Source organism: Armigeres subalbatus, chromosome 3 (genome assembly GCF_024139115.2).
Source record: "Armigeres subalbatus isolate Guangzhou_Male chromosome 3, GZ_Asu_2, whole genome shotgun sequence".
Taxonomy (NCBI): domain Eukaryota; kingdom Metazoa; phylum Arthropoda; class Insecta; order Diptera; family Culicidae; genus Armigeres; species Armigeres subalbatus.
This window is the reverse complement of record NC_085141.1, coordinates 165,700,516-165,723,523: the sequence shown is the minus strand read 5'-3', so window position 1 is coordinate 165,723,523 and position 23,008 is coordinate 165,700,516. Positions and strand designations below refer to the sequence as shown.

The following is a 23,008-nucleotide window of genomic DNA, read 5'->3' as shown; positions in this document are numbered from 1 at the left end:
CAACTAACTATCTACAAAAAGACCGTTAGGACACGAGACCGGTACGATGCTCGTGGAGGACCAACGCGCACTTTGAATTTTCGAAAGGAAAAGTCTGCGTACCATGACCATCTATGGTTGGGTGCAGATGACGAATGGTTCATTGAGGAGGTGAATGAACCACGAGTTGCATGAGCCGTTGGAAAAGCCATCCATGGATCACACTGCATAAATCGGACGTTCGTGGTGGGCAGAGCACGTAGCCAGAATGTTGGCCTTCTACGCGGTAAAATGGTTCTAAACAACGATCCGACGAGCACAAAAAAGGGGAGGTGCGCAGCGGGCAAGGTGGATTAATCAGGTGGAAGACGATTTGCGATTAATTATTATGGGACCCTCCTTAGCCATGCGGTAAAACGCGCGGCTACAAAGCAAGACCATGCTCAGGGTGGCTGAGTTCGATTCCCGGTGCCATGAGGTGAACCGGTCAAGGGTCGAAAACCTCATTAATAAAGACAATAAAAAAAACAAAAAAAAAAAGATTCCCGGTGCCGGTCTAGGTAATTTTCGGGTTGGAAATTGTCTCGAATTCCCTGGCCATAAAAGTATCATCGTGTTAGTCCCATGATATACGAATGCAAAAATGGTAGCTTGGCTTACAAACCTCGCAGTTAATAACTGTGGAAAGGCTTAATTAGTGAGTCCAGGAGAACGCAAATTAAAAATCAGAAGGGTTGTGTACAAGACACGACCGCAAGGTAGATGTTGGGCAGCGTAAGGATATTATTGTTACACAATACGCATTGTAGTTCATTATGGTTATGATTTTAGTGCTAACTAACATATTAATGTTTTGGCTATTCATTACATTAGATAAACTTTATAAATTACATTTGAATTCCAACCATTGCTTTAGAAACAAAATCAAAGATGAAGGGCCAAGTGGCCACCCATTTGAAATGTTGAAAATAATGTAACAAACAAAAATAAAAAAATAAACGAATTTAAGTAGTTCAAATGAAATGCCACGCGCGCAGAAGAAAGCAGTTTTCTTATAATCAATAAAGGAGGCCCATTAGTCCCGCCTCTTTGTTGATCGGTATGAATGCAAATATTGTGTAACGGTAACATTCACCAAAGGGGCGTGGCCAAAGGGTTAACTTCATTGATTACAAGAAAGCAGCTTTTCCGCGTGCGCGAGTTTCGAGATGTCGTTAAGAGCAGACCGCGGTCCCACCATCGGCATCGATAGAGCTCCTGCTGACGCCGACGATATCCACTCGATAATTTGTAGAAACCACCGCCATCGATGCTAGGACGGATCGCTACCAAAGCCATCGTTCTGTTCGCTTTCCACTACCGCTCTCCGTGAGCACTCAACGTAGATCATCGTTTAGAAATGAAGCGCGAGCGCAAATCATGGGCCTTTTTATACCCGGAGAAAATGAAACGGTGGGCCACGTTTACCCCCTTTTCAAATACTGGTCCACATTAATGTTGGATTATGTTTTTTTGTAATATCGATTTCAATTTTTAAAACTAGTTTTTTTCAGTGTAGAAATCGGTTTTTTATTGTTTGGATATTTCTCCAAAAAACTTCTGGAAATTTCACGACAGTCCGCCATACAACACTTTTTTGTAAATCTTGTCATTTTAGAGTTACATCGATTTAAAAAAAATAAATTTAAAAAAATTAGCCCTCATCAAAAGTTACTCTTAACAATTTTTGAAAAGCTAAGTATGCAGAGTGGCTTAGAAATATCATATCTTTATGCCCACCATGTTTCATTCGATTCTGAGATGGTGCTGCCAACCGCTGGTCGAGTGGGCGCGAAATTCGTCTTTAGACATACATATTTAGTCGCTTACCAAGCTGACTTCCCATGAATTACCGAAAAACCAACTATTCCTTTCCCGCGGCGTTCACGGAGATTCAGAGGATTCCTCGGTCTCTTTTAGCAATGAGTGTCGAACTAAATCACCTCTGTTAATTCTAAATTGACTGTGAGAACGTGGCCAGCATCGTTGTTGGTCTTGAAATAATGAAACTCTAAAGCATGTGAGAATAGTTTACTGATCCCACGAAAGCTATTCAATTGATAAGCAGTGCATATTTGTTGTTTCTAAGACAATGACGACTAGCAACTACGATGTGTGCAATCAATCAAGCTAAGCATTATGGTTTGTAAACCAATTAATTGCATATTGCATCGGCCGTACACATGTTTCCTAATTGTTCTCCGATTTGTCTGAAATTTTCAGGAATTGTTCACATATGTGAAAGAAGACATTGTAAAAATTTTCAGAAAATAATATGAAAAAATCTACAAATTAAAACATGCAATAACTTTTGCGGAGAGTTACCGATTTCGTTTAAATTTGGCAAATTGGTACTTTGTTTCAAGTGGAAGACATGTTTATAAAATCGTTTGCACAAGGAGAAAATGAACGTTTTCGGGGAAAAATGGTTAATTTTTTTACCAACAGGTTTAGGATAAAAAAACAAAACCCGGGGTAATAAAGAAACTGAAGAGCTTTCGTTTAATGCATATTCCAGGAGCGCCAAACTAAGATCAACCAAGTAATGTAAAATTAAAATTTTCTGCAGCACTATTTATCGTAAAGAAAGTTCGCGAAAATTGCGATCCTATTTGTATTGATGCTCTCCGATCTGGCTAAAACTTTTAAAGTGTCTTTGGCTGTGTTGAAAAAAAAATTTGACGAAATTGAAAATAGAAAAAAAGAACACATTATATGTAGATGCATGGCACATAGATTATGAACAGTTACTTTCGCATTTCTAAAATATGTGCACAGCTAGTAAGTTGTTATTGATTCGATTATCATAAATCCTTTGTGCAAATGTATTGGATTATTCAATGTTTTCGGACATAAAATTTAAAAACATCGAAAATCTAACGGAATAACACATATTATAAAAGTATAACTGTCTGATTTAGATTTGTGATAGCATCTAAAAATTGATATCTCTTCTTCTTTTATATATAAAAATGAGTTTACTTACTCATGAACGGATACACCTATTAGCAGGATTTTCTCACTCACCGATTCGTTGGGAATGTTGTACAAATGTAATAATACTAGGTTTTCATGAGTTCTGTAGAAAACCCTCAAGTTTAAACTAAAATCGATCTAGAACGCGATGTCGACGATTGACTTTTAGGACAAAAGAACAACCCGAGCAAGATCGGGCAGGTTCGTCTAGTTTTCATATATTTAATTAAAAATACTTATAGCGTATACAACTATCGAGTTTTCTCATTTGACGTAAAACGTCATATAGGGGAACTGTTCCGTTTTCCATCTCACTGAACATATATTCATCTCATCGCAAAACAAAGAAATACAGCACCAATCTCGTCGCTTCTTTTTGCTAACACGCGTGCTCACTGGTGAAAAAAAATCACAAAAATAAGAAACAAACCAAATTCCTTTTCATTGCTTTGTTTTTGATGGGATGGAAATAGGAGCTATGAGATGAAGTGCCGAACCGTTCCCCTACATAATTCTCAGTGAAAATTGGATGTGTTAAATTTGACATCAAGCTACTCTGTACATTGGCGTAACCAATGAAAATTTCTAGGGATTACGTCCTTTGCGAAGATAAGGAGGTAATTCTGCATATTCAAGTTTGAGATCACAAAAAGTACCGATTTTAGAGATTTTGGTATCAATCGATCAACGAACTCTTTAAGATTTTCCCCAACTATTAAAAACAATGGATTAGAATGCGCTGGCTATCGCCGAAAGTAGCAGTACTCAAGAGAAATATCCACGCAATGCTCAGATTATCGTTTCGCTTCTATCAGTGATTAGAAAAGCGCTTTGTGAAAAGAAAATCTGTTCTTCTTAGGCGTCGATTGCGGTCTCGGGATATCAGTGGCGGTGCTGAACTTTTATTCTTAGCGTCTTAGCGGAAAATCATCGAGTGGCCGTCGGACAGCTGCAGCAGTGAATTTTTAACGCAAGGTTCGGATTAACGTTTGATTGCTGTGAGTGATTCGAAAGACGCATTGTGGATTGAAAATCGACTCTTTTCAGGACCAGCATTTTATGAAAAGGAAGGGTTGATAGCAAACAATGGCGTCAGTTGCATTCCCGCGGCACAGAAGAAAGTGTCCGTCAGTATCAGAACCACAAACGCTCATCGGAGAGCAACGCTGCAGAAACGTTGGCGTCAGTAGCAGTCAAGTGATATTTTCTTTCAAAATTCAGATTTTATTTCTGTTCGTGATTGGAGAGGAACTTTATTGAAAACAAATCAGGTTTTCTCAGATACACTAGAGGAGGTTGAGCCGAGACGAACACATTTAAAAGTGCAAATCATAATCGCTTGGCGATGCTGCAGAAGTTTTTTCTCCATGGATGGTAAATCATCTGACGTTGATGTCAGAGTAGACAAAAGAAATTTTCTTTCAAAATTCTGATTTGGCTGTGATTGGAAAGGCGCATTGTCAGTTCGTCCAGAACCATCATTTCACAGAAGGTTGAGGGTGAGTGACGAAAATTTCTGATAACGGAAAAACTTTATGCGATTAGAAAGACATATGAGCTTACCCAACATGCATTGGAGGCTAATAAAGAACTTGTTTCGACACAATTTGGCATGTTCAGCTCAAAAACTAGCTTATTCAACTTAAACTGTTTGTTGGGTAGTAAGACGCCTGTGGAATTTTAACCATACGAAAGAATTTCAATTTCTTTCTCAATTAAATTTTTGTTACCTCTTCTTGAAAACTCAAGCTTTTTACCTTTCTGAATCTCTTAACTGATTTTCTGGAAATAACAAAAAAATCCCCCAAATTACCATTCAAAGCTACAGAAAGCAATTTAGTTCTAGGTGGGGCTATAGCCCCCCTGTAGTTACGCCAATGACTTTATATAATGTGTTATAGCTCGTAGTCTGAAAAGGGCACTATATTTATTACAAAGCACGTAGAACATCATAGACTATCAATAACTTGGTTTTTTAGACATTCATTAGGGCATCGAAATCCGTACATTTAAGCACTTCAGTATATAGAAAAGCCTCTAGAAAATATAAATCGAATGCAAATAAAACTTTTGCAGTTTATCCAGGTTAGATTATAATTTCTCTGATCTTACTTTATTCATTGCGATTTGAAATTAGAACACAGATACTTTTAGTACAATTAAAGTCAACATGCGAGCATATGGAACCTGAAACTTAGCGTTTGATGAGAAGTGATTTGTTTTTAATTTTTGTTATTCTAGTTTCAAAGCCTATTTTCCACTTCAGCCTGCTTAGCATATTAATAAGACAAAATTGATTATTTATAAATTGATTTCCTTAAACCCTTTAAAATTAATTGATATCTTATAAGATGGACGGTATCTTAATTTAGGGCCACTTGATGGAATTTGCTTTGACTATCTTGCAATCCAATGCATCAAATAACATAAAAAAATATCGGCCGGATCTCCAATTTTTTTTGCCTTTCTCGTATACTAAGTATACGATAAAGGCTATATGATCGCTCCAAAAACAAACTTTTTATAGAAGGCCCGGAGACCCATAGTGTTATATACCAATCGACTCAGTTCGACGAATTGAGGTGATGTCTGTGTGTGTGTGTGTGTGTGTGTGTGTGTGTGTGTGTGTGTGTGTGTGTGTGTGTGTGTGTGTGTGTGTGTGTGTATGTGTGTGTGTTTGTGTGCGCACAAAACGACCCAAAAAATGTCACTCATTTTTTAGGCACTTATTCTCAACCGATTTGCTCGCAACAAATTGCATTTGACGCAGAATCCTTTCCCTTCGTTTCCGATTGCAAATTGGCCTCGGCGGACTATGGGATGGGAAGTTATGGCCAACATACAGATTTATACGTAAAAACCCCGTAAAAAATGTCACTCGTTTTTCGGGCACTTATCCTCAACCGATTTGCTCGCAACAAATTGCATTTGACGCAGAATCCTTTCCCATTGTTTCTTATTGAAAATTGGCCACGTCGGACTATGGGATTGGAAGTTATGGCCAAAATACAAATTTATACGAAAATATCGCGTAAAAAATATCTCTCATTTTTCGGGCACTTATCCTCAACCGATTTGTTCGCAACAAATTGCATTCGACGCAGAATCCTGTCCCATTGTTTCCTATTGAAAATTGATCAGGTCGGACTATGGGATCGGGAGTTATGGCCAAACCATCTTTTTGCCTTTCCCGTATACTAAGTATACGGTAAAGGCTATATGATCGCTCCAAAAACAAACTTTTTATAGAAGGCCCGGAGACCCATAGTGTTATATACCAATCGCCTCAGTTCGACGAATTGAGGTGATGTCTGTGTGTGTGTGTGTGTGTGTGTGTGTATGTGTGTGTGTATGTGTGTGTGTGTGCGCAAAACTACTCAAAAAATGTCACTCATTTTTCGGGCACTTACCCTCAACCGATTTGCTCGCAACAAGTTGCATTCGACGCAGAATCCTGTCCCATTGTTTCCTATTTGAAATTGGCCAGATCGGACTATGGGATCCGAAGTTATGGCCAAAATACAAATTCATACGAAAAATTCGCGTAAAAAATGTCACTCATTTTTCGGGCACTTATCCTCAACCGATTTGCTCGCAACAAAATGCATTTGACGCAGAATCCTGTCATATTGTTTCCTATCTGAAATTGGCCAGATCGGACTATGGGATCCGAAGTTATGGCCAAAATACAAATTCATACAAAAAAATCGCGTAAAAAATGTCCCTCATTTTTCGGGCACTTAACTTCAACCGATTTGCTCGCAACAAGTTGCATTCGACGCAGAATCCTGTCCCATTGTTTCCTATTTGAAATTGGCCAGATCGGACTATGGGATCGAAAGTAATGGCCAAAATACAAATTCATACAAAAAAATCGCGTAAAAAATGTCACTCATTTTTCGGGCACTTATCCTCAACCGATTTGCTCGCAACTATTTGCATTCAACGCAGAATCCTGTTCCATTGTTTCCTATTTGAAATTGGCCAGATCGAACTGTGGGATCGAGAGTTATGGCCAAAATACAAATTCATACGAAAAAATTGCGTAAAAAATGTCACTCATTTTTCGGGCACTTATCTTCAACCGATTTGCTCGCAACAAGTTGCATTCGACGCAGAATCCTGTCCCATTGTTTCCTATTTGAAATTGGCCAGATCGAACTATGGGATCGAAAGTTATGGCCAAAATACAAATTCATACGAACAAATCGCGTAAAAAATGTCACTCATTTTTCGGGCACACATCCTTAACCGATTTGCTCACAACAAGTTGCATTCGACGTAGAATCCTGTCCCGTTGTTTCCTATTGAAAATTGGCCATATCGGACTGTGGGATCGAAAATTATACCAGTTTTACCCTTCTTACATCCTAAGAAGGGTATAAAGATCGCTTGAAAAACCGCCTTTTTATCCGAGGCTCGGAAACCCAAGTCGTATATACCAATCAACTCAACTCGACGAACTGAGCACATGTATGTATGTGTGTCTGTGTGTGTGCGTGTGTGCGTATGTGTGTGCGTTACAAAAATGTCACATCAAGATCTCAGCCGTCCGTGGACCGATTTGCACGATTTTAACACTAAACGAAAGCTATGACTTTGTCATTGTACAAGTTTAATTTTTTTTGCAATCGGACATTTGGTTCCAGAGATATGTGAGAAATACGAACATGAAGTGTATTTTCAGAAAACTAACAAAATAATGTCACATGAATATCTCAGCCGTCTGTAAACAAATTTGCATGATTTTATCTTTAAACGAAAGCTATGACTTTGCCATTGAACCCATTGTATTTTGTTTTTGCAATTAGACATTGGGTTCCGGAGATATCTCTGAAATACGAACATAAAGCATTAGACGTATCAACTTCACACATTGGTAAAATATGTACCATCAAGATCTCAGTCGTCCTTGGACCGATTTATGCGATTTTATCTTTAAACGAAAGCTATGTTTTTGTCATTGGACCCATTAATTTTTTTTCTGCAATTGGAAATTCGGTTTCAGAGGTATCTGTGAAAAACGAATATGAGACATATTTTCAGACTACTAATGAAGAATTGTCACACCAATAACTCAGCCGTCTATGACCCGATTTGAACTCTTTGGGCTTAAACAGAAGCTGTAATATTGCCATTTAAGGCGGCAAATCAAATCTGCAGTCTTTTTGTATTTTTTTTTAAATTGTTAAATTTCCAGAAATATCCCTTTTTTTATTTTGAAATCGATAAAAGCATGATAATATCAGTTATTTTATATTCAATTGAAGGTCATACATATGCATAGAAATTGTAATATGCACTGGGCACACACAACCATTCAAAAGTGTAAGAAGGGTTGCGTTCACTGTAGGTGGATTAAGTCGGTTTTTTTTATGGAAAAATCGCTAAAAAAAACTCACTCATTTTTCAGGCACTTTCCTCAACCGATTTGCTCGCATTAAATTGCATTCGACACAGAATGTCTTATATTTTCTTATTGAAAATTGGCCAGATCGGACTATGGGCTTAGATGTTATGGTCAAATTACTATTTATTGTGAAAAAGAGTTCAAAAAAGTCTAGCTCACTTTTTTATCACTTAGACTTCATCTATTCCTCAAGCAATACAAGTTCAACAAATCTGGTTGCAGTAACCATATTGTGACTGAATCCGGTCATATATAAGTTACTGTGATTGATGTGCAATATGTGTGCTTCTCAGGTCGCTCGCAACAGATTGCATTCGACGCAGAATCTTGTCCCATTGTTTCCTATAGAAACTTGGCCGGATCGTACAATTGGGTCAAAAGTTATGGCGAAAATACTAATTTGAAAACTACAAAATAAAATGCCATTTTTGCTCTTATGCTCATCCGATTTGTTTGCAACAAATTGCGTTTGGCGAGAATTTTTTTTATGCATATGAAAAATTAGACCATTCCACATATTGGTGTTATTTGAGATTTTTTCAAACCTTTTGAACGAACGAGAAAGGCACCATCACCGCTAGGTGGATTAATCTGGGTTTTTTTTTTTTGCAAATGGACTAGGTTTATATGAATTCAATATTGCTGGTTATGATAACCATCTGTGAAGTTTCTATCAAGAACTGTCTGTAAAAACAAAGTGAAAGAATAATATCATTCTAACATGGTGGCATAATGATCGTGTGAGTAATTTATACCATTTTGTAGGCCACTTCGTTAATATCATTGACAAACAACTGCCCCTTTCAGCTTCCAGCACCTTTTTGTCGGTTGGACAAAGAACAGGATAAAATTGCTGTTGAACGAGATCTCCATCCTGGTAAATAAATATATTCCTTAAATGCAGGCTCACTTGTTGACTCCATTTAATTTCTTACTAACATTTAGTTACTAAGATTGAGATTGGAGAAGACTTTGTTTTTTTCCCGCGAGTTGTTGTTTTGTTATGATTTGTATTTTAAAATGTATGTGCTTTGGATAATAGTTTAATAATGACAGCCGTCGCACTCACAAATTATGCAACGCAGTAATGTTGCACCCAGCCAAAAAGCTAACAATAATGATATTTGTGTTTGGCTTACCGGGAAAAAATAATTTAAATACCGCCATCGGGGGTAACAATGGGTCTGGGGGTGAGAATATGTCATCGCTCTCACCGGAAGCCTGGAGGTCGTAGAGCAAAATCGTTCAAAAAGGTCTATTATATTTTAGTCTTCTTGCCCTCAGATACATTAAATCCATTCTACAAACATTCTAAGTAGTTGAAACAGTGACCCGGTACAGTGAAACACCCAATGACCCAGTCACTGAAACAGTGACAACGGTAGTAAAAGCAAAAGGATGTAGATACCGAAAGACAAAAAATGCATCTTGTTATTTGATTTGTAGCCTGAACTTGACAAAATCTCAACATGTTCGAATGTATAACACGTTGAATCCACGTTATAATTATAAAAAGAAAATATGGAGTCTTATTTTCTCAAGCTTCACACTGTGAGAGATGACATTATAAAAATACCACCGGACTAATGAGTTTAAATAGACCTGCACATAATTTTAAGAGACTTAAAACAAGAAAATATCCTCAGACCAATTTTTTTATGTGAGTTTCGCTCATAGAATATATCAGGTAATCAATTGGAATGTAGAGGGAGTGGCATAAAATAGCCCTCCAAAAATAAAGGCAAAAAATCATCTTTTTTGAATGTCAGTTCTAGCTCAGCACAATTTCTCTCTATATGAGGGAATTGGATTCATAAGCCCATTAAATACATCTTATTTTCCCTCTTTTGTCATTGTGTTGTGAATAATATCTTATGATATTCACTGAAAGTACGAAAATGCCAACTCATGCCATTCCGATCGAAGCATCTTTTATTGCAATTTCTCCGAACGGCCGGAAGCAGCCATGTGGGAATAGAAAATGCACAGCCAACGGCCGACATCACTGGTCGATCTCATCAACCATATTCGCAGTGCTCAACACCGCACCAGTTAAACACAACAATCACGAGGAAGACCCAAACGAGCCTGGGAAATAATAAAAACTTTTATACGATGGTGCATCCGTAATGAAAAGCGAACAAAGAGAGAGCGAACCAAAAGAGCAAACGTTTGGTATAGACAATAGCCACACGGGTGCCGGGTCCCGGGTCCCAGTTCCACACCCGGGGCTATCTCGTCACCAGTCGAGTGAAGAACTTTGAAGAGTCTCTTCTCCGGCGGACACAACAAACCAAACCGAGCAGGCTTCCAAGAAGTGATTATCTCTCTTTTCGTTGCATGCTGCAGCAAGAGCAGTGGAGACTTTTGTGTGTACGCCGTGCAGTCCATCGTTTACGGGACCAAGGACCGAAATTACCTGCACTTTATTCCGGACGAACGCTGCCAGTCGAATCGGGCGCGTTGATACAATGCTGATCTGCTGCCGGTGAGTTTCGGAACATAAGACACACCGAAATGAACACCGGCGCAGGGTGATTCATATCTTATTTATGTATTTTGGGAGACTATAACAACATTGTTTGGAAAAGAAACTTCAATTAACCACCTTATTAATTGGATAAGGCAAAACCATATCGAAAAGGTAATTGAATAGCAACAAAATAATATCAATAGAAAACTCCAGATAGAAAATATTCTCGGCTCCCTGGGCACAGTAAATCACTTGTACTTGCCACACAAGACATATTAATGTAATTGGCAAAATTTTACAACTTTTCCACAAATCAATTAAAATTAACAATAAATTATTCTAAAGTTTCTGTTGCATTTTTGACATAAAAATATGCTAATTTTGGCTGAATTTTCGAATTTTATTTGGGAAAAAAACACGTACTTTTTATAAACACAAGAATGATGCAATCTATGGAAGTTAACTTATTGCGTGTTGTTTTAGTTCAATTTGAAACTGTGTCAACTAGAAAAAATAATAATTGGAGCCACAACGCATCACCCTAGCAGATCCTCAACCACCTTACCGGTCGTCATTGCATTGTTATCGAGAGTACCGTGTGCATGGGAATATGTGTTCCCATTGCCTGCCATGAACACGTTTCAGTCGGGAAAAGCACGGGCAGAGGTAAAGCCCACCTTAGTTGTTCAACGAATTCCCCAACGATGCCATACACGACATTACTCATTAAGGCGACAAACCAAAGTGACGTACGAATTTAACTGGAATTGTCGGAAATCACACTTTCGAGCGGCATCATCACTGACAACACCCGTCGGCAACCGCTGGCTCGGCTAACAAGTGTGTTTATACTGCACTTGATTGTTTAGCAGAAACAGATGACTTCATATAAAATGAAGTTACAAATGATTGACCTCAAAGCGGCCCAAATGTGAAGACTGCGAAAATCTTTTGTACACATATTTCACTTGTCGACAAATTTCGATGAATTCGTAGAAAGCAATCATGACACAGCAGAATGACGCAAAGATCTGATGTTGATTTTCAATCGTAAGCAAACACCGTGAAGTCATCCAGTTATGTACACCTGTAATAACACGACAGTGCGGAAGTCAAGAATGACTGGTGAAGTAGGGGGTGTACAATTCCGAAATATGAGTAATATTCATTAATTGTTTATTGACTTTGTTCCTTTCATCGATAAAAAAAGGATGGAGGCAAAGATAAGGTAGCGCCTGTGGGACTGTTCAACGGTAGGTGAATCAGCTTGTTCAATCGGATTAGGAGTTAATTTTAAATTTTTGCTATTGTCATACAACAGAGTTGTACCGAAAGGCTGTCATTTCATTCCAAAATCGAACTTTTTATAAAAGCCTCAGAGACCCAAAGTGTTATATACCAATTGACTCAGCTCGATGTACTAAGCAAATGTATGTGTGTCCGTTAGTATATATGTGTGCGTATGTGTGTATGTGTGTGCATATATAACAACCGATTCATTTGACTTGCTTGCTTCCTCATATGGAAAAATGAAGATCGGTTGAAGATTTGGAACTGTCGAGTTTCGACCTAGCCTTGTATTAAATAGTTCCTAATTGAAATCAAAGTCAAGATAACATTTACGCATTGGCGTTGGCAATTCAGAGCAACCTTGCAGATCCAGTTAATGAGATATGACCTATTACATAGCCTTCATAAATCATATTATATGCCAAACACGTATCAGTTTCTTTAAAAGATGCATGCTCCCCTTCACATCTTGAGTTAATTTTTTTCCACGAACTGTGAGAAAAATGTCGCCTCCCCCAGGGCATCCGTACTGTAATGCAACAATCGAGAGAAACCGCTGCTGACGAAGCACTGCTACACTATTCCTCGATCAATCCAACGAAAATATAGATCCTGAGTGCAAATTTACTTCCCGAGCTCCCTACCGGCACCATCCCGTTTCGCGGTGCACCAACCAACGCAACGCAACGCCGAGTCATTGTCCGTTGCTGCTCTGCCCAGAGTCCTCGGACATAAATCATGTATGAAAGGAACGGACTGATGGGCTCCGTCATATGCAATCATGCACGTTCGAATTATGTTCCATTCTCATTAAAAAGAACAGAGCATAAGTTGCAAATAAAAGATCGCACCACCGCACCGCACCGTCAGCAGTTATGCGGGATAGACGATGAGTGTTTGAGCCTGGCCTGGCTGGCACTATTGGAGTAATGATCGCTCCAAGCCACAATAAATTTGTGCGCATAAATTATGGTGCAACTGCCGGGGAGCCGAACATAATTTGCGCTCTCTTTCAGTATGCTTTGCACCAGCAGCAACCGACTCTGGGACGCTTGATTTGTAAGGAAGGAAAATTTTCAACTCACGAGGATCGGGCATTTTCGGCCGGATGCAAACCACCGGACTGGGTCGGAGTGACGAGGAGGAACTCATATGCGGTTGTGGGCAAGTAAAGTCGTTTTTATGGTTTTGCACGAATTTCGCCGTATGTCTTCCGGCGATTGGGAAAATTCACCTTTCGTTGGAGGCTCTTTTGTAATGATGTTTTTGTAACGAATCGAATGTTAATAAGGTATGGGATCACAACAGACTGCATAGCTCATCATAAAAAAAGTACTAGGTACAATTTTTTTTCACAAATCAAAAGGAAATTAGAATCACGGACAATCAACAATTTGTTATCAGTTTATGCATTGTTACTACAAAGTTTTTTTTTTCTCTTTATTAAAGTGTTTTTCTTACTACAAAGTGTATAGAAGGTACTTGTTTTGCTTTTCTCGTATGTAAATTAACCGCAAAAGCTATACGTTCGTTTCATAAACAAAATTTTTATAGGAAATCAGAGACCTATAGTGTTTTATACCAATCGACTCAGTTCAACAAATTGAGATGATGTCTGTCAGTGCGTCGATATGTGTGTGAGTATGTGTATGCGTGTAAAAGTGTGTGTATGCGCAGTAAAAAGTCACTCATAAGGCCCTTATCCTTAACCGATTTGCCCGTAGCAAGATGCATTCGACGGGGAATCCCATTATTTCCTATTGAAAATTGGCCAGTTCGCACTATGGACTCAAACGTTATGGCCAGAATAATATTTTTATAATGCACGAGAAAAGCGCTTCCGCTAGGTGGATTAATCAGGGTTTTTATTTGTCACACATGTTTCCAAACGCTTTGACAGACATCTTAGAATGAGTTTTAATAAATAGCAGGCGGTAATAATTATAATAATAATAAAAAAAATGCTAGTTCTTTGTAATTCTATTTTCGATAATAGCAATCTGGTCATGAAATGTGGAAAATGGAGGAGTGACAAAGTCGGGTCTAAAACTTGATAAAATTGAGGAATCTGTTTCAAAAGGTCGAAGGAAAAAAGGTTGAAAGGACAAAAGGTCGAAATGGCAAAAGGTCTAAGGGGGAAAAGGTCGAAAGAACAAAAACTCGAAAGGACAAAAGTTCGAAAGGACAAAAGGTTGACAGGACGAAAGATCGAAGGTCGAAAGGCCGAAGAGACAAAAGGTCGACAGAACAAATAGTCGAAAAGACAGAGATTGGATGTTTCATTCTATCAATCAGTGACTGTACGAGTTATGCCTTATATTTTAAACAGACGCTATTATTTAGAGTTTACTTAACCCTCTAATACCAAAATTTCTGTTTTCTCTCAAAATCACCATTTTGCTTTCTAAAAGCGATCTGAACACATCTTAGGCAAAAAAATTAAAATAGCTATTTCAACCATTTCACCTTTTTAGAATTTTGATTTTCTAGTTTACAATCATGTTTTGACCAGATTTGAACAAGCATTGAACTTTATATTATTGATGGACATCAAAAACTTTTTCATATCTGAGCAAATCAAAATTTCAAAAATGTATCAGAGTACCCCGTCTGATGGCGGTCTTGTGCGTTTGAGGGTTACTCGTTGAGCTCATTAAATGAAACAATAAAGGTCCGTTCACAAATTACGTAACGAAAATTGCCAATTTCATACCCTTTCCTACTTTACAGCGTAACGTGAGGGTTTATAATGATGAAAATAAATTGATTATATTCTGTTATATTTTCTTCAAAACAAATTTTACTCCCGTTGAAAAGTATGGTCTTTTGAGCACATGAAAACAAAATAATTGTCATAACAATATGGTACACAGTATAAAAATGTTACAGCATATATGATGTAACAAAAAGGCTCCGTTCGATTCGACTCATTTTCCGTCACTTTTTAAAACTACAGGTCGTCGTTACTATGGGGCTTGTACTCAATATTGCGTACAACAAAAAATTGGATGTAAAATGAGAGGTTATTGAGCACAAAAATATGCGTTCACATATTTCCATAGCGTGCAATTTTCATTATTTTTAACTGTGTATGTTTAGCTAAAAATAGACGAGCTGGGTGGTCTAATGGCTACCGCTTCTGCCTTATAAGCAGGAGGTCGTGGGTTCAATTCCAGGTTCGGGTCGACCTTTTATCCCATCTCACCTTTTAATCCTTCGATCTTTTGACCATCGACTTTTTGACCTTCGACCTTTTGATCTTCGACCTTTTGAACTTCGAACTTTTGACCTTCAACAGTTAGCTCTTTCTTTTGTTCTTTCGACGTTTCGTCCTTTCCACCTTTTGTCCTTTGACCTTTTGACTCAGATTTTCGGTTTCAACCTTTTGTCTTTTCGACCTTTTGACACAGATTTTTTAGTCGACCTTTTGACCCTTCGAACTTATGTCCTTTGGACGTTTTGACTATTTTTTTGTTTCGACCTTTTACTCCTTCGACCTTTTGACCTTTCGACCTTTTGTCTCAGATTTTGTGTCGACCTTTTGTCCCTTCGACCTTTTGACCCTTCGACCTTTTGTCTTTTTGACTTTTTGTCTTTTCGACCTTTTGTCTTTTTGACCTTTTATCTTTCGACCTTTCGTCCTTTCGACAAAAAAGCTTTCAACCTAATTATCAACTGAGGAAATGCTAAAAGAATGTATTGAAAATCAAGCCAAGTTCCATTTGGAATGTAAAGCCATTAAAAAAGAAGAAGCTTTTCGTGAAAAATTTCGATTTTTAAAACAAAATATATTAATTGTAAGGAAATTTTTGCATGCAATCATTTGATAAAAAAAGAGTTGTTATTAAATGTATTACCTTTGCTACAAAGTAATTTTTTTATATTGTTATGCAGAACTTTTAGTTCTATTTTGTACGGTCGGAAAGTAAATCAATCAGCGATCGGTCATGTTTCGTAACGAATGCAGAATTTTCGCGAGATCCAAGCGTTTAGTTCTGTTTTGTGCGGTTGAATCGGGGAGTCAATCAATCAGTGCGCGATTGGTCGTGTTTCTTATGCTGCTTTTCTCGTGCATTTTTGAAGACATTGCTGTAAATATGTATGCTAACAATATGTAAGAGGCAAAATATCATCCAAATGACATATTTTTATGTACATCAAAATTAAAGTGAATTTGGGAAAAAATATAGGACTATTCAAACGTAAATCGTTATTCAAAATTTATAAAGTGATTTAGGCTTCTACAAAGTTTTTGACAAATTAGTCGAATGGCATACAATGACATTTTACAACACTGCGTATGAGCACGTACACGTAAGCTCTGAAGGCTTAAAACCTACACAACGCTTACCAAATGGCTTCTGCGTACTGTGGAAGGTAGCGTTTTTTTCGACCGAAGCAACGCACACAACAAGTGCAAATTATCTAATCGAATTCGCCGAGAAGATGGTCAACCAAAGAAGCTGTCAAGCAGAAAAAGAGTCATGTCATTTGGCCGAACGGGTCATGTAACAGCAAATGTCATTTGGCCGGAAGGGACATATAACCGGAAATGTCGTTTGGTCAAACAGTTAATTCGGCAGAAAAAGTCGTTTGACCGAACAATTTATTTGAACGAAAATGCCGCTTGCTCTCAATGGTCGTTGGGCAGAAAGGGCAATTCGGCCGAAAATTTCATCCGGCTGATCGGGTCATACGGCTTAAAATGTCATTTGATCGTAAATGTCGTTTGTGATTGTTTGCTTACCCCGCACTGTGAGAAGTATGATTGACCTAACGTAAAATATGGCAAGCTTAATATGAAATGACCTATTCTGTCAAATGACCTGTTTAGTAAAATGTTTTACTTGGTCATATCCGTTCAGCTAAATTACATTTTCGTCCGTGTGATCTTTTCGGTCAAACAATATTTTGGTCCGCATGACACGTTGGGCCATATGACTTTTTCTGTCAAACGACCATGTCAGCCAAATGATTTATTCGGCCAAGCGGCATTTTTGGCCAAATGACCAGTTCGACCGAACGACATTTTCGGCCGTATGTCCCTTTCAATAAATGACTTTAGGTAAGATGGAAGAAAATAAATATTCGGCTAAATATAAACAGCTTTCGACCTAATGGCCTTCCGCCAAATGAGTTGATGATCGTTACATAGAACAAAGAATATTCTTGCTTGCGTAATCAATAAATTGCGTACAAATTGATTTGAAACGTTTTTTTTTTTTTTTTTAGCGAAATGACTTTCCGGCAAATGAGTGAAATGATGCGATTTAACATTAAGAACGCATACTGAGATTTAAGAAGTATTTTACAAATACTTACCTTGATCTAATCATATTATTATTATTAAAAATGTGCGTCAAACGCCACAGATTTTTCATGCACGTATCGGCACCATCTCCCATAAAATTTCAGTAATAGTGATTATACAACAACCTTTCGATACGCTTTGGTGCGCGAGGCGAGGCAAAACCGAACGTGAGCAAAAATGTAATGTGATTAAGTTGATTTCCTCGCATGCCCAAGTCCAACCAATCGTAGGCCTGTCACCAGCATTGGCTGTCGTGAGACGTGGTCGGACAAACTGGCTCTGCACTGTTCGAGATTGGCAGCGTTTTTGGCATAATGAGACAACCTTGTTTGACGCGTGAAGCACGGAATGCAACATAATTGGCAAATTGGGCTCAATTAATTTAATTTGTGCTCCATACTGTCAGCGACGAGCATTCATTTTTTTTCTTTTCAATTTCCTAGATTTCTCGGAAGAGTTGCTGTGGGAGCCGCAGAAGTGGACGCACTAGCTGGACGACCTTGAAGCATCATTATTGAATGTAAGTGCATATTTTTACACATTAAAGTTAAACTGTGATACAAATTATGCAAGTAGTAGGGTTACTATTTCATTGACCAAGAAAAGCGAAAAAAATTCCAACCTGGAAATTTCCTGGTCCATAACATGGAACGTCTTATTTAGTCAGCTGAAGAGTTGATTTCAACGGAAAATCATACCTATTCGATTCATTTGAAAACTTAACAGATGATTGCGTTTCAGAAAAAAAAATCTCTGGAAACTAGCTCCATTCTAGTTGTTTTGTATTGCTACAATTTTTCAAAGCATGGAAATTATTACCAATCATGTTGATTTTTATGTAAATTTGAATATGGCGATTTACGCCATATGAAGCCATTCAGGCAAAAACTTATGGTCATGTTGCAGTTAAAAATTCATGAATAAATTTTATTACTATTTGTAATTTAAACAATTACCGTCATTCGATTATACTAACATAGTAATCAACAACATATTAACAACATTAGGATGTAAACCCTGGGTTCGATTCCCGGTGCCGGTCTAGGCAATTGTCAGATGGGAAATTGTCTCGGCATCCCTGGCCATAAAAGTATCATCGAGTTAGCCTCATGATATACGAATGCAAAAATGGTTTAGACACCTCGCAGTTAATAACTGTGGAAGTGCTTAATGAACACTAAGCTGCGAGGGCGAGGCGGCTCTGCCACAGTGTGGGGATGTAATGCCAATAAGAAGAAGAAGAAGAAATAGGATGTAAACTTATATATTAGCACATTCGATTTGGACTGCCAGATTGGTACCAATTATGAAAGATCTATGTGTTTATTCGTTCTCCAGTCTATGTGATCTCCAATAATTATTGCAAAGAATGTTCTTGGAAACTATCGGCATCTATATCAGTGGGTGATCCGCAGAATAAACATTACCCTTTAAGCCGCACATAAATAAATAGCTTCCAGCTGCCCAATGGTTCGAAGAATGAACCAAAAATAAAACAAAATGTTTATTTTCAGCGAAATAATACTGAAATCGAATAAAATGCCCCAGCACTGTTGTCTACGGACGATGAAAAGAACAACCCAACATAATCCAAACAACTAAACAATCCAAATGGATTCGTTCTCCAGAAAAAAATGACATCATATATCGCAATACACACTCACCATTCGATGCTCCTGTATCCTTTGGCGCAGCAGTGCAAACTTTTGAACTGCCCCAGAACGCCGTACTCCCGGTCGGCCACCTCCTTCGTGAACTGCATGTAATCGCTGACGAGGGAGTCATTATATCGATGCTCACTGCAGTGGTCTTCGCCCTGAGCCCTATCAATCAGTCCGGTGACTACCGTGAGACAGGCAGCAATCAACACTGTCAGCAGTTTAGCGTCGCCAACATTGTGACACCTTCTCCGGTTCCGCCTGCCGACTGATTTCAACACCGTCAACATTACACCTCCGGACGGCGATATGTGCTTGCGGTACAGCATGTCGATTAAATCAGACTTGTTCGTTCGACGCACCACAACACCCGGCTCATAAGCACGGTTCGGTTCGCGCGCGCGAGGGGATGTTGCTTCGATTGTAACTAGCGCACAAATATGTATGTTAATTGATACCTCTAAGGCAAACCACTCAACGGTGCTCTGAAGCGAACGCCCATCAACGACGGCGACACTAATATGCTTATTAATTAATCAAATAACGATTTTCACTGTAACAATATATCTTCACACGTTCTCCGATTTTCTTCGAGGCTCTGGAACCGCACTCTGTCACTCGGCCGCTCCGCCGTTCGTCGTGACTTTAAACCAGTCCTGGCCTCATTAGACTAGCGAGCGGTCGGTCTTTCTTCTTGAGTTTTGTTTGCCGTAATCATTACCACTGTTGGCACTGCCACCCTGTAAAAACAAAAAAATGGAAACATATTAAATCTGTGCACACTGAGTTGCGCCACAAAAAGTAAGATGCAAAAGCGATGGACAGAAATCAATAGCTTTTTCTGCTCTGTTTTAGAGAAGTAATATATGATATATAGAAGTAATAAGGCGATTCTATGAACATATTATGTAACACATAGAAAGGATTCAATTAATCTTTTTTGCAAAGTGAAGTGATTCGAAAAGTAAATTTAAAATAAAATACATTTTTTACAGTCAAACATCAAACTATTTTTCAACATATTTGTTGAAGATTCTTAAGTTCTGAAGGATTTTTTTTTTAACTATTTATATTTGCTAATTATCTAATACATGCATTTATCTCTTAGACTAGGTGTTCCGTGTTTTCTTAACACTATCATCCTTATTTGCTATGTTACGCTTTTAGTTATTATTAATACATTTCAATTGCCTCTGGCAGTTAGGATATTTCCTCTGGTTGAATTAAACCGTGTAGGAATTACAATGTTTTCTACTTAAACTAAACTTAACCTAATTTATACTAAGGGTACAAGGAGCTAATCGTTGCAATAGAAGATTGCAACGATTTTTGTCTAAAATTGGAAATTATTTTGTTGGACATTTGTTGCAATGTATCAATATTAGAAATTCTATGAAGTTCATTGGTACTATACCACGGAGGCAACTTCAGAATCATTTTCAAAATTTTATTTTGAATCCTCTGAAGTGCCTTCTTTCTGGTATTGCAACAACTAGTCCATATTGGCACAGCATACAACATGGCAGGTCTAAAAATTTGTTTGTAAATCAAAAGTTTGTTCTTAAGACAAAGTTTTGATTTTCTGTTTATAAGTGGATATAGACACTTAATATATTTGTTACATTTGGCTTGAAGGCCTTCAATGTGATTTTTAAAAGTTAATTTTTGGTCCAGCAGAAGTCCTAAATGGGTTCTGAAGGATGATCGAACTCATCTCATCAGCTGAGTTCCATTTTCTGACTTACCAAAATGTCTACCGATTGGAGCTTATATGAATTAATAACCTAATTCTTACTTGTATATTGAAAATAAAACATTTATCATCCTTTGCCCTGAATTTGGTAAACGGTTTAAAGCACATTTTTGATAAACAACAATCAATTAGCATCGATGAAATTAATTATCACATATCGGATGCTTACGTTACCACACTGTTGACTAGTTTGTTCTCTAGTTGCTATGTTGATATCCAATTTGCGCCTTGTGAACTAGTGTGAACTATTTATAAATCATACACATTCGGGTCCATTGGGACCAAAATCGCAACAAAAAAAGCTAAATCAGATCAACATTGCTTCAGCCGCACATTGTTGGACTGTCATCATGTGAATGGGTTTGTATCTTATGTGGCGGCTTATGCGGTCTATTTTGCTCAGTTAGCTCATGCGTTTTATTTCTAATGAAAAAAATCAGTGAATTGATAAACAATCCAATTAGCACTCCACGTGTATTTTATTTGCTTAAAAGATTAGAAGTCGTTGCCCTCAAAATCAAATACACATTTAAATACTTGATTCACTCATATCTCAAGGACTTGACAAATGAAATTGGCCAAACATCAAACGCCACCGTTACGGATTACAGCAACCAATTTAATAACTGAAAACAGTACGAAAAAGAGTGACTAAACTAAAAAAACAGCGCAGCGCAACAAAGCAATTAGATATTCTTCTGCTGAATATTATTTAATTCAATGATTTCTAGTTTCCAATGCAACCCCTGCCTATGATGATGATGATGATGATGGTCCCACCACATACCCCTACAAAGGTTTGAGCTAGACGATTTATCTTTAAGATAATTAATTGAATTTAATTTTTCAACAATTTAATCAGATTTGCAAAACTTTCCATTACTATCCAGCAAAAATATTAAATGTAAAAAAAACTGTTTATTTCATCTACAGATTCTTATAAGTATCAGTAGTGATGCTTCGAGTTCATAAAAATGCAAGACTTGTGATACCTATTGCACAGATTTCAAAAGTTCCACAAGAATCGCGTTTCATGTTATTACAAGTAACGTTAGTCACTCGAAAGCATCAATAATAATCTAATAAACTATGTCGTTATCAACAAAATCAAAACATGTGTTACCGCTCCGTCGATATTAAAAGTTTCGGTATCAATCGCGGAAACCAAACTCTACTAGATAGCCTATTATTAATAAGCAGAATCACTGAAACAGCTGAAAAAGCGCAAGTCTATACGTAAATTAAAAAATCATTCATATCTGCTTTACGCGCGCGAGACTCAAACTTTTGTAGACTACTCAAGAAAAAGGTCAAATTACAATTTAGTCAATAAATATAAAATCCATCATCATCATCGAGGCGAACAAAATAGTTTATTAGTACCTCAATAATTGAAAAACACAATCATCCAAACAAAATATCCGTAGGTCAAACTTCGTCAAGATACAATAATTAATGATTTTTAAAAAAGTCAACTAAGTAGCTGCTTAAAATACAGCTTTTGCGTGTGAAACACAAAGTCTCTTGCATTGTGAAAATGTCGTTGCACGTTATGATATGTTTGAAAAACTTGAATTTGATATACATAGCTTCTAATGATAGGTAATGAGCCAACTTTATTGTCAAATTATATTGACGAATAACTTCAACGGTTTTCAGAATAAGACTAGGAAAGTGCGGCCAATAAAATTTAAAAATTAGCTGTTTCATAAATTGATGGAGAGTAAACAAATTATAATAATTTATAAATTAAAAAGGGGAAACTGAAACCTGTGTGGCTCCACAAAAATAATGTTAATGTCCTTATGAAGAATGTTGTTGTTGTTTACCAGACTAAAGCCAGAGTGGCCTGTGCAATACATAAAAGTCTTCTCCATTCAGATTGGTCCATAGCTGCACTTCGCCAACCACGCAGTCTGCGGAGGGTCCTCCACCTGGTCGATCCACCTTGCCCGCTATGCACCTCGCCTTCTTGTTCCCGTCGGATCGTTGTCGAGAACCATTTTCACCGGATTGCTGTCCGACATTCTGGCTACGTGCCCGACCCGGTCTTCCGATTTTCGCGGTGTGAACGATGGATGGTTCTCCCAACAGCTGATGCAACTCGTAGTTCATTCGC

At 37.8% G+C, this 23,008-nt stretch overlaps 1 protein-coding gene across 4 annotated transcripts in view; it reads right to left on the bottom strand.

Annotated features, from left to right (window-relative positions):
• Window positions 1–23,008, bottom strand: part of LOC134227592 (fibroblast growth factor receptor 3-like) — a 144,463-nt gene that overhangs the window by 86,336 nt on the left and 35,119 nt on the right. For all 4 annotated transcript variants that reach the window (XM_062709182.1, XM_062709181.1, XM_062709185.1 and 1 more), the window contains one exon: window positions 19,143–19,876. In XM_062709182.1, coding sequence (XP_062565166.1) covers window positions 19,143–19,465 — 323 coding nt within the window. In that variant the 5' untranslated portion in view covers window positions 19,466–19,876. The remainder of the gene's footprint in view (window positions 1–19,142; window positions 19,877–23,008) is intronic.